The 13,390-nt window shown below is 41.1% G+C and overlaps 1 protein-coding gene across 1 annotated transcript in view; it reads right to left on the reverse strand.

The window, feature by feature from the left end:
- The window catches only part of KDM1A (lysine demethylase 1A), a 34,363-nt gene that overhangs the window by 12,316 nt on the left and 8,657 nt on the right, over positions 1–13,390 (reverse strand). Inside the window, exons 3-7 of the mRNA XM_033158055.1 lie at positions 10,551–10,610; positions 4,191–4,324; positions 3,219–3,297; positions 2,402–2,494; positions 1,219–1,325 (exon numbers count right to left, since the gene is read on the reverse strand). Of these exons, the coding sequence (XP_033013946.1) occupies positions 1,219–1,325; positions 2,402–2,494; positions 3,219–3,297; positions 4,191–4,324; positions 10,551–10,610 (473 nt within the window). The remainder of the gene's footprint in view (positions 1–1,218; positions 1,326–2,401; positions 2,495–3,218; positions 3,298–4,190; positions 4,325–10,550; positions 10,611–13,390) is intronic.

The raw sequence follows: 13,390 nt of genomic DNA on the forward strand, positions 1-13,390 counted from the left end.
GGATCCACTGTCAATCCAAACTCCATGTTATACAAGCTGCACTTTTAGATATACACAAAGTATTTTAGGTGTGTATCTTAAAAACATGAAGCAGTTATAAAAGGCCAGGGAATCAGAAGACTTTTGGGTGTGTTTTTTTGTTACACTACTATACCCTTGGTGACACAATCATTCTACATTTCTCATCTCTTGCCTGAATTCATTGTAATTTGTGTCTAATCAAATCTATCTCTCAGGCCCTGTAGCATCCTGTGTGGGGAAATGAAGAGGCTTGTAAACAAGAAACAGGTCTGCATAAGAACAATCAAGTTTTTCATGTGCTTATTCAAATTATTATTGTGCCTCATTCTCTTCTTCACACAGCCCCCAAAGCAGCTTACAAAATATCATTTTTTTATAAAAAAAATATTACTATAAAATGGTAAACCATCTACAGTAAAACAGGTAATAAGACTTTGCTACACAGCCATTTAAGAACTTAAGAAGAGGCTGTTGGGTGAGGCCAATGACCCATCTGGTCCAGCATCCTGTTGCCATGGTGACCAACCAGATAGATGCCTGTGGGAAACTTGCAATGACATGGGCACAATAGCACTCTCCCTTCCTGCTGTTTCCAGCAACTGGTATTCAGAAGCATAGTGCCTCAAATTATGGAGGTGGAACACAGCTATCGTGCCTAGTTGCCGCTTATAGCCTTATACCCCATGGATTTGTCTAATCAACACCATCTAAGCTGGTGGCCATTACTGTTTTACAACAGCATAGATCAGCCTGCATGGAAGGCTTTTTCAAAAAGCCAGGTTTATATGTAGTGATGGAAAATGATCAGCAAGGACCCCCTAGTGTACCTGAGAGGGCCACAGAATGCAAATGCCACTGCAGAGAAAGCCTGTCTTCATAACCCTTGCATCTTACACTTTTGCAAAAGACAGAACATAGATGTGCAGAAGAGGCCATGCTCAAAGATACATGTGACAGGGACTGAAATGTGACGTAAAGATGTTCAGGCAGTTTCCAGGGATATTTTAGTCTCCTCTTTCTCATTCAGCAGTTTTTCTACTGGTTTTGATGTGTGGTGCCATCATGTGAACTGTCAACTAGGCCACAAATGATTTCTACAGGTATGCGTAGGTAAGCAGGCTCCTAGTAAAAAATACTGTAGACCAGTAACTTCTGGACTTAATTACAAGGCTGAGACGTACTGCGCAAGACACTCACTCTTGCTTCTAGAAGTGTGACATCCATTCCGAAGCTCTGCAGCTGACGAGCTGCTGCTAAGCCGGAGACTCCAGAACCAATAATGATCACCTTGCCAGTCTTCTTAGCTAAAAGCACAAATGCATGGATAAACAATGGTATGTTAGTGAACTGATTAGCCCAGGCTAGGTTCTGGCAAAATGACCAAGGCTAGGATCAATATGAGCTATGATCACTGTGTCTGTTTCTTTCTCTTTCTCCCTCTCTGTCAGCTGGAAATACATTTTTAGGTTACAAAATTAAGAAATTTGCTTAACACTGCATGCTAGCACTAGGAGGGAAAGCAAACTAAGCCCGTCTGAACAAATCCCCGAACTAAGTTTTCAGATGCATCAGGAAATATTAGCAAATCAGCAACCAGGAAAGAACTCTTGGATCAAACCTGGAACCCTGACAGAAAATAATAATAATAATAATAAGAAGAAGAAGAAGAAGAAGAAGAAGAAGAAGAAGAAGAAGAAGAAGAAGAAGAAGAAGAATTTATTATTTGTACCCCACCCATCTGGCTGGGTTTCCCCAGTAATTGTTCCAAAGAGTCAGAATTCCATAAATAGTAACTCTCTGAACTTGATGGGCATACAGCACCACAAGGCCAGGCACTCAGATCTACAGAAGGACACAGTAGCCAGATGATACAGCTTATCAGAAAGGAGAGAGGGCATTTGCCTGCTTGCCTTCCAACCCCTCCCCTCTCTTGACTATTCTGCAGGAGAAAAGAAAGAATAAGGCTCTTTCCACTGGACTGCTTTGAACCATTTTGATTTTATAGTTAACTGCCTTGAATTTCTCTAGTGAAAGAAAGGCAAGATGTAAACACAATAAAGGAGTGAGCAATATATTAGGGATGAGAACTAGCAGCTGAAGGGTTCAGTCTAGTCTCAAAACTGTCTTCAAACAGCTTCAAATGAAGGACTGCAACACAGGAGGCAAACAGACATGCTGGGCTGCAGAAAGAGCACTGGGCTTCAAACTGAATTTATATATGGCATAAACCACATAGGTGAGTCTGTACTCCAGACAGTGATGTATGACAGATCAAGCCTGAAAATGAACAATTAACCATCCCACCCACTGCCAAATCTTTATTGTAATGATGAAGCAAATGACACGTTCTGATTCAAAAGTGTTGACTTGAACTCCTTACTTGGTAGGGGCTTCACTCTTTTGTAGATGCCAAAATTGATCAAGCCATGCCGTTCCAGATAGCTGTGGACTCTGTGAACTAGTACAGTATCACCTATGAAACAGAAGTGTCTCTTAATATACAAACTGTTAAAGAGCAGACCTACAATGCTGCTAGTTTCACTGTATTAGGGGGAAAGCTTATTTTGAAATACCATGCTTTAGTTTGAATTCATATCCTTAGATATCTCCCTGCAGTAATAGCTCGCATATTGATCTACTGGATGAGGAAGTCATGAGCTCTGAATGGCATGTACCTGTACATAAACAAGGCATTTTCAGAGAGAACTTCCCCAATGCAGACACAAATTGGGAAACTCCTTTCCTAGAAATAACCACAAGCAAAATATGTTTTTAAATAGTCACAAGAGGCTTTTGCTGCTCAGCACTTGAAGAGACTTGACTGTACAAATGTATTTGTAACAGCAGTTTGGATTTAGTCGTACCTTGGAAGTCAAACAGAATCAGTTCTGAAAGTCTGTTCGACTTCCAAAACGTTTGGAAACCAAAGCGCAACTTCTGATTGGCTACAGGAAGCTCCTGCAGCCAATTGGAAGCCCCGGAAGACGTTCAGCTTCCAAAAATAGTTCGCAAACCGGAACAGTCACTTCCAAGTTTGCGGCATTCGGGAGTCTAAAATTTCAAGAACTAAGCTGTTCGAAAACCAAGGTACGACTGTACATGAAAAGGGTTACTGTTATTATTTTCTTTATCCAGCTTTACTAGTCAAGTATCTCGAGGAGCTTACAATTATGTGCAAGGTAAGAATGGCAACTCACTATTATAGGGTGTTTCCAACTGTTGTAGTGTTGCTTCAAACGTCAACTGAATCTTTGGGTTATCCAACCAAAGCTGCAACTATTTAAATGACACAAACACACAAAACTGTTGTAAATTCTGTAACTGAGCTAGTAATTACTAGAAAGCATTGAGGGGGGAAAACCCTTCATATATATGCTTTGTGGCCACTTAACAATTCTAATGTGCAGTGTTCATGCTGCCTATGGGTAACTTTCTTAATGAAGTGGAATGACTGGCATGCTTCCCCAGTGATGTGCAGAAAAGAATATGGCTAATGAAACAGAAGTTAATTGGGCTGCATAGTTCATCTGAGCAGTCAATGCCCTAAAATGCAAATGCCATGGAAGGCTACAAATTCTGTTCATAATAAAATGAATGTTTGTCAGGATGTGCCACAAGAATCAGTACTTAGACAGCTGGGTTTGGAGCAGAATGGGCTTCTTTAAAGAATCAGAAATATTTTCAATATTTTAATTCCTGGCAACGTCATAACACGTCACCATGCATACCAGCTTCCTTTATCCAGACCTCCTGAGACTGGTTGGTTGTTTTTGTTTTTTAAGAAGCTGGTGCATCTGAATATTTGGCCCTGAGGACTGTGTGTGGCTTCGTCACTCTGGAGTCTTAGCCTGTGTAAATGCTATACCTTTAAAGCACATTAAAAAAACCCACAAAACTTCTTTCCTCAAAGAATTCTGGGCACTGTGGTTTAACCCTCCCTGAATTACCATTCACAGTAACCCTTAACAAACTACAGTGCTCAGAATTCTTTGAGGGAAAGATTGTGCTTTGAAGAAATAGTGCATACACAACCTTTTCTGTGAATTGCCCTGAGACCTCCTGGTATAGGGCGGTATATAAATTCTAACAACAACAACAACCTAAAACTAAAGACCCCAGTACCAAAGACCACTGAGAATATTCCATCGAACTTTTAGTAATCAACATACCGTCCGATTTCGGATGTAAAGGAACACCTTCTGAGTCTGCTGTGGCCCACTGATGATATCCGGAAAACAAGCAGCTTCTTGTGAAGTCATCCGATCATGTGGAAGTCTGCTCTGGAAAGCTGCACCTTCCACACCTACAATGAAAGAACCCACATGTGACAAGTACTGCCGAAACACCTGGGAAGCCAGGATGCTGCAACCCAGGAGACACTTTCATCCCTGACTAAGAAGTGCAAGTGTGTCACCTCAAACTGTTTCTGCTTGCAAAATATTTGGACCTCCTTACTTTTAAAAACTTGGTTTTTTGATATATTAACGCAAGACACAACTTAACAGGCTAGCACTCAAATGTGTATGAACACATTGACAGTGTCACAGTGCAGTTATGCAAATCAACCGATGGCAAAGTTTCTTGATTTAAATACTGCAAAGTGCAGAGAATGCAATAATTGCCCATTTAAACGTTAACCACTGTGGACAACTGTGCAACGGGGGGGGGGGGGGTGGCAACTACCAAAAGTGCTTTGTACAGGAAGCAGAGCACTTTTGCTGTCAATAGCGGATAGGAGAATTTATCTTCATTGTGTGAGTGCAGAGCTGCCTCTCAGGAACAGCAAGGCCACAGATGAACAAAGGAATCAGGTCAGGCATGACCAGGTATGGGATGGCAGGAGGCAAGGAGCACAAAAGGACCTGGAGTGTAGGGCAGTTCGGTCAACAGCAGCAACCCACTGAGACCAGGAGGCAATCACAGACCTCAGGAGAGGCTAAGTTGTCTGGTACATCTGCAGGAATAGGGGAAGACAGAATGGAGGAAGTAAAAAAGGGGGGTCAGACTCCAAGATCATGAAGACTGAGGAAGGAAGGCTATCACGTTGAGGTACATCTTAATGGTTAGCCTAGAAACCCAAGCGATTTGCCAGCAGCATCAATTCAACAATCTAATAAAGAATGCCAAAATGTATTTGTTACATAGGATTACTTGGAGGGGGGATTCTAGTTGACATTAGCAAAGTTATTTTCCTCACACCCCCATCCAAGTCCCCCAAACAGGTTTTTGACTATTAATCTGAGGGCAACACTGCAACACTAATTCCATACCCAGGCATTTCACTTTTACACCCTTGGATTTTACAGGCATTTTGGTTTGGAAGAAAAGGAGGTAATGAAACTCATCTTCAATAAAATCTAGGAATTGATTGATTATTCTATAAGATTAACCAATTTAAAACTTTTTCAATACATGCAATGGGCATCTGTAACTGGGCAATCATTTGAAAACAAAGAACCAACAACTATGGATTGTAGCCAACAGAGTTCTACTCAGAGTTGACCCAATGAAATTAATGTCCCTAACTTACTCATGTTCATTAATTTCAGTGGGATTATTCTAATTTAGCTGACTACCACCCAAAGTATACTTTTTCTATTAAAAATATTAATTTATCATATAATCAGAGTTGGAAGAGACCCTGAGGATCATCTAGTCAAACCCTCTGCAAAACAGGAATCTCAAGTAAAGCATCTGTGACAGATGGCCATCCAAAACCTGTTTAATCATATGCAAATGTTCACAAATATTAATTTGATTTACTTACAATTTTTATCATTTAATTTTTTTCTAAATATCAGGAGACAGCCCTACCAAATCCCACCTTTTACAGGGCACTCCTAAGTAAGTTTACCCACATGTAAGTCACAGAGAGTTCAATGGGGCTCATCCACAGGTGTGGGTTTAGGACTGAGGTCTTAATGTCTCTATGGCAGAAACCCTTCCCTTCTGCAACAACTTGTGCTGAGTGCACAAAATTTCTCATTTCCGATTTCACAATGTCAAAAATAGTTAAGCTATCGTTGACATTTCCAGATATTAGTAAGGCCGAGAAGGTGATTGATTGAAATAGCAAGTGGTTTTTGCGAGAAGTAGAAACAACTGCAGGTTTATATTGAAATGTTTTTTGTTTTTAACATCACCTACGAAAAAGTGTGTGGGCTAAAACTCTGCAACAACTTCATGTGCAATTAACAGAAGGCTTCCCTGAAATAAAATGCCCTACAAACAACACTCATTCCTATTGCAAGATTGAGCATTATTTAGGTATTAAGTTTTTCAGAAATAAAAACAGCTAAATCCTGTAAAGAGCTAAAAGGTCACAAAATACAGATCTAATCATTGGTTCTACACTGATGCTTCAACACAGACCTGAGTGCATAAGATTAAAATCCTACAAATAATTACAAGATTGCTCAAATGTTCATTGAGGCAATTGCATGTAGATCGTTATCCACTGCAATCAATGGGAATACAACTGAATGCAGACTTCTATGCATGCTTATTCAGAAGTAAGGTCCACTGTATCCAAGTAAGGTTCAATGTATTCCCTAGCAAGTATTTCTAGGAATTCAGGCTGAATATGCAAACATATAATGACAGCCTAAGTATTTGCACTACACCGAAAATGGAAACACTTGGCATCTTAACAATGTTAGAAACACAGTATGGACTTACAAGTTGTAATGTGATGAGTGAAATAAATTGCCTTTCTAATACATATTATGCCATTAAAACTAATTTTAACTTGTGCAAGTTTCTTTAAAACAAAATAACTTCCAAGTTTAACTCAAATTTCAGTGGCTAAGTTATTGAATTCTGCCCAAATACTCTGTGCCTTTATACAATGAGTAATATGGACAATAAGCAACACCTGCAGGACTAAGATCAAGCCTTGTATAAAGGCTACTGGCTAATATCTGTGAAGAACAATCCCAAGAGATGATGGCAGGCATATACAGTGGTGCCCCGCTAGACGAATGCCTCGCTAGACAAAAAACTCGCTAGACAAAGGCATTCGTCTAGCGGAAGGCTGCCCCGCTAGACGAAAAAGTCTATGGGGCTGCCTCGCAAGACAAAAAAATTTCGTCTTTTTTTTTTTCTTTTCGTTTTGCGGAGCGCGGCTGTCATTGCCGTTCCGCAAGACGAAAAACCCGCTAGACGAAAATCTTCGCAGAACGAATTATTTTTGTCTAGCGGGGCACCACTGTAGTGACAAATGCACTGATAAATGCATTTATCCTGCAAGAGCAATAACGGCAGCTCTAAATGATGAGTTAGGGATAGACAGACCATGCTGTTAAGACTGACACAATACAACTGAAAACGCATTTGAGTTTGGCATTGCTGAAAACGCATTCAGAGGACAAACTAAACCTGGGAGAAAATGAGTCAACTAAGGAAGAAACGTGACACTGTCCAAAACAAGTGACGGGTGTTATACCTGAGTGTTAGCTCAGTTGGTTAGATAAAGTATGGCAGCCCTACCTTTTGGATAACTGAATAGATAATATAAATATACTTAGCAAGATGTCCACCAATGGTAGGAATGTGCCTGCAAATCTGGCCATAATGTTGGGCTGTAGTTGTGGCTGGGTAAGCAAAGTTTCCTTTTTCTGCTCACCACAAGCTTCACCTTCCTTTCCCTTGGTAACTGTTTCTCCTAGGGGTGCCTTTTAAAGCTTGCTTCAGGTAACTACATTCCAACCTTGAACTTTCACACATATATCCACACTGAAGCATTGACTTCATAGTAGTCACCAGTCCCTTCCTCGCCACCCTGACAGCCCCCAATCCCAGTTGTCTTCTCTTATCTGCCTGTGCTGTATAGACTTGGTCAAGGAACAGGGACTTATCTCATTTCCTGCACTGTTTGCCCTCAAAGCTTCTGCTTTCTGGAAAACCACAACATGGAGGGGATGGGAACTCCCTTCCTCATTTTCTCTGAAATATGCTGGGAAATCAGGAAAGAACTTCGCAGTGGAGATCCTGAGGATGGAGCAATTGCCTTTGCCAACTAAATCTACAGAGCACATTTGGAATTTTGAGGAAGTGCCAAGGGCACCAGTCAGAAAATGGCTTCAGTAGGGCATGGCACAGTACAAAATTGTGGTGGTGGTAGCGTAACACAAAATGGCTGCCAAAATGCCACATCTAAAAGAACAGAATAAAGACAGGGCAACAAAATGGTACCGGCATGCCCTGCATCAATGGGAAAATGAAACGTACATCAGCTTCACAGAGAGGAGCACTTTGTACTTCTCCTCTGTTCAGAATGAAACAGAAGTGGGTGTCTAACACTGCCATCCAAGAAATGGGAGCATGTTTATGAGGTTAAGCTAGTGCTAAGAGGAACACTGTCTCCTGTGCATTGTGGATTTTTGAGGGGATATTTATTTGGAACCCTTCATGGGTGCCAGAGGAGGTACTGATGGGAATGCAGGCACATTGGCAACCGCCTGCTGTAGTTTTGTCATGAAGGGTGGTTTACACATTCACTACATAAATATTCATAACATGGCAAGCTCCCAAGAGCACATTTATATTTTAAAAATATATAAATCCAGCCAGGAGATTTGAGAAGTTGCAGTCTACTAGTTACACAAATTAAACAGAAAAGAGTTGTGCTAGATCTTCCCATCTAAGTCCAGCATCGTGTTCTCCTCTATGAAAATCAGTCTCTTTAAGCTGCAAGTGCATTACAGTGGTGCCTTGCAAGACGAAATTCGTTCCGCGAGTCGTTTCGTATTGTGAAAATTTTGTCTTGCGAAGCGCAGTTTCCCATGGGAATGCATTGTGCGAAAAAAACCGCAAAACGTTTTCGTCTTGCGAAGCACGACCATAGAAAAATTCGTCTTGCGAGTCACCTAAAAAACCGCAAAACCCTTTCGTCTAGCAAGTTTTTCGTTGTGCAAGGCATTCGTCTTGCGAGGTACCACTGTATGGTTACATATTTTGGAAAGGTATTTGATACAATGCAATGTTCTATGTATTTGCTGCCACAGGGTGCAATTGCTGAAATTTGGTTTCTGCCACATAATTCAGTATCTTGAGATGTTTGAATTTTATTTTAAGTAATCAGATCTCTAGGCCATATACCTGCAGTTAAGCTTAAAATTGTACAGCAGAAATACACAAAATAAGGAAGTGTGCAAACTTGCAGAGTTTATTTAAGTGTGGGTGCTTTAGCACAGAGCAGCTGTCAACACACAGTTCAGTGTAACAACAAAGAACTAGTTTTTAAGTCCCAATATTATAGGCAAGTCTGCTTTATCTTGCTCAGGAACTCATTGTACACTGAGGAAGTGACTTGTAAATCAAGTCAAAAGTATGTAAAATATAATCAGCAGCACACAGTGCACATTTTTAATATAGGTTAATATGATGAACAGCTTTCAGATTTCACTTAAGAAAGTCTTCCTGGTGTGGAGCCAGCTAAATAAATCCTGATACAGGTGAAACTATTTTCAAATGTTTTGTTTGGAATAGCAATTCAAAAAGCAAGCTCTTCTATGTCAATGTGTGCAATTATGCCAAAGACAAAAATATACCCGAGCAGCATTCAACCAAAATGCAAGTACTGTACATGAAAAAGAAGAAAATGCTAGCAGGGTCCCATGGGTCTGAAGTAGAGCTGGGGCACCTTTTCTGCCTGAGGGCCACACTCCTTGTGTAATCTTATGGGCACTGGTTTTACAATTTCAAATGTACCTAGAACCAACCCCATAGATCTCGCTTCATGAATCCAAAAGAGCTTTCAAAATTGTGGTTTCTCAGACATAAATTCTAGCCCATGTGCATCAACTGGAACTATCTGAGGTGTTCGAAACCAAACTAAAACAGTCGGTGTACCCTGAGATTATTATATCACTTACAACACAATCCTATGCATAGAATCATAGAATCGTAAAGTTGAAATGGACCCAAGGGTCATCTAGTCCAACCCCCTGCAATGCAGGAATCTCAGCTAAAGCATCCATGACAGATGGCCATCCAACATCTGCTTTAAAACCTCCAAGGAAGGAGAGGCCACATGCCCTCCAGAACTATCCTCTTGAAGTCCTCCTGCATGTTTACTGAGAATTAAGTCTCACAAAGTTTATTGGGGCTTTCCTCCCTAATTCTATGTAAACATACAGCAACTAACTAGAAAAAGGATATTCCTCTTGCTATCATTCCTTGGAATCCCACACAGAATCACACTGTGCAAAAGGTCCTATAGCTCTGAAAGGAGGGAGTCTAACTGCCCCTTCGATTTGTAAAGTGACTCTGTTTTCTCTACCAAACACAGGGAAGGGGGTGTGTGAAGCTATGAAATCTGTCCAATGAATTTCAGAGTTCTTTTAATTTCCCATCATGTTCTCCAGCTGCAATAGAAATCCCTCCTTTTCAGTGGGCAAATGCATTTATTTCTCCTGCACCTCATGCTAAAACCTGACGACCACCACCCCACACATGCACTTGCAAGCATCAATCCCTGATTTGGGGGCTCTTGCTACTAAGTGGCAAGCATCAAACACCACCCTCACCTGATGCTTGGCAGTCTCCATACCCTCCAGAACTGTCGTCTTGAAGTCCTCCTGCTTGCCCTGTGGAAGGAAAGAGGAGATCTCAGGGACCTTGCTCCACAAGTTCAAGTCATTTGGGGACATGAAGGCCTGATAGCTGGCGATTCAGGTTTAGCAGTTCACCAACTAGTGTGGGGACATTTCCTGAGAATTCCATCTTCTGGAATATGGATCAAGGGCATCACACTCTGCAATCTTCTAATGCTTCATCCTTGTTGTTGGAACCCTTTGTCAGACTCCTGCGGGGCATGAGCAATAGATATACACCGTATTTGCAGGGCACCTAGATGTTAAAAATTTATGAAACAATTTTTTAAACAGATTAGTACAAAATAAAGATAATACTTCCTGTGACCAGTAGGAAGAATATGTAGATGGACAGTCTAGCCAAGGGTTTGAAACACCAAGGATCTGTTACGGCTTAGCCAAGTCTTGCTTGGAAACATGAACCAATCTGATGCTATCTTACTTCTCTTCCACAAGCTACAAACATATTAAGGCTAGAAACTCACTGACTCTATATGCAGGCTACAACTACACAAATACTAAATGACATTTACACTGACTGTGCTAGTATTCACCCACAAGCGTACCGTTGACACATATAAAGAAATGAACTATAGGATTTAGAACTTTCAACAGATCCTGAGAAAGAAGCATGAAAAACATGTCCCTGAAATAAGTCTTTAAATTCTCTCTCCCCTACATTATGGGAATGAGCATGCCCAGTAAGCCCACCACACAACCAGGCACACAACCAGGATGAGTTGGTTTAAAGTGACAGCAGTTTGTCACTGTGGGTCATAAAGGCAAACTGTAATTAGTTTCAACTACAATTTATTTAAACAAGCCAGGGTGACAAGCCATGGTTAGATCCGTGCTTGTTTCAATAAATCATAGTGAAGGCAGTAAGAAGCTACAGTTCATTTAAACCAGGAATTGAACGCTTCAAATCTCTTTAGCTGTGCCTCGGAGGAGGAATGGGAGATGGGATAACTTGAGTTGAAGCAGGATCATTCCTGCAACATCAAACTATAGTTTAGTGTTATATGTATACCACTAAACTATAGTGGCGTATATATATATATACCAGGCCTGATTCTAACTATGTGATTCATCTCTAAAAGGAAAAGGATTGGGAATACACTGCTGCTCCTCAGCTACACATTGCTAGGCTACGCCTACATCAACATGCCTCCAAAACAGTACCTTGTGGGAAGCTCCAATTCTCTGAACAAGTTAAGATTGATAAAGGTCTCCTACCTGCAAAATAACCTTTCAGGACTCAAGGGGAGATAACAGGGGAGCATATTTGAACCATATACAGTGGACACTCAGGTTGCGAATGTGATCCATGCGGGAGGCACATTCACAACCCGCAGCGGCACGTCAGCACATGCATGGGTCGCAATTTGTTGCTTCTCTGTGCATGCACCGAAACCCAGAAGTAACCTGTTCCGGTACTTCCGGGTTCTGCACATTGCGCAACCTGAAAACATGCAACCTGAAGTGTCTGTAACCCGAGGTGTGTATCTGAAGAAGTGTGCATGCACACGAAAGCTCATACCAAGAACAAACTTAGTTGGTCTCTAAGGTGCTACTGGAAGGATTTTTTTTATTTTATTTTGTTGTAACCCGAGGTATGACTGTACTAACATATCAGTAAGCAGCTCACCATACCATTCTAGCATACTCTGAACACAGTAAAACATCAAAAGTTTTGGTAATCAGTAGGAGCCGTATCATGGCTATCTATTCTCAATGAACTACTATACCCATCTTTTCTGTTTCATATGGTGAAAAGGGCACTTTGAACAGTGGTGACATGTTTTGTCTGGCTTACTATTGCTGTGTTTCTACTGAACCCTCTTTTCCTCAACTCAGAGAAAAGAAGGGTATTGAGCAGCCCTAGTGCTGTCTCCTCCAAAAGCACAAGGGGAAAAGAGAAAAAACACTCCTTTTCTTTGTACTGACTGGGGGTAGCGGTAGAGAAAGGAGGTTTCCATCTTACAAGCTGTGGTTTTGCAGAAAACACCAGCAGAACGTCGTCTGTGCTGCTACCACCACTAAAAACTCAATAGGAAGCAAGAGAAACCATCCCTTCTCCTTTGCCCAGACAAGGGCTCATTTCTTTGCTTTCTGTTGGGAGTTTCCAGGAGGCAGAAGCAGCAAGACAATGCTTTGCATATTCTGCAAAAGCACAATTTGCAGGTGGAAGGAAACCACTTCTCACTTTCCTCCATTCTTTGTGAAGAAAATAAGGGAAAGAGAAAGCAACTACTGTACTGGCTCTTTTTGCAATGGAGGTCAGTTAATGAAAAAGGCAACTTCACTCTCTTCCCCTTAGGTTCTTACAAGAGGCAACGAAGAGGTAAAGCTGGGGCTTTCTGCAAAAGCCCCAACACAGAGTAAAACCACCTTTCCTTCCTGTACTTGGGGCAGCAGAGAACCAGTGTTGACTTTCTCCCTGTCGCTTGCAAAAAGGTAAGAAGAAAGGACTATGTCTTGTTTCTTTGACAAACATCTATCCATTCCCATCAGATTTTTGCAGAAAGCAGCAGCAACGTGCTGTTGGCACTTTTTTATTTTAAAGCACTTTTTTTATTTTAAAGAACAAAAGCTCAACTTGTAGGAGATAATGCACCTACAAGTGGGAAGGGAAAGGTAGTTTCTGAAAAGCAGGGCTTTGGGTTGAAGCATGGGTGCTCACCAGATGGAAAAAGGCACTCACGTATAATGAGAAGGTGAGAGGTTTTATTGAATCCTAATGCTGAACTACTAAAAATTCAAGGTTTAAATGG

The sequence above is a fragment of the Lacerta agilis genome, chromosome 8, assembly GCF_009819535.1.
Source record: "Lacerta agilis isolate rLacAgi1 chromosome 8, rLacAgi1.pri, whole genome shotgun sequence".
NCBI classification, from domain to species: domain Eukaryota; kingdom Metazoa; phylum Chordata; class Lepidosauria; order Squamata; family Lacertidae; genus Lacerta; species Lacerta agilis.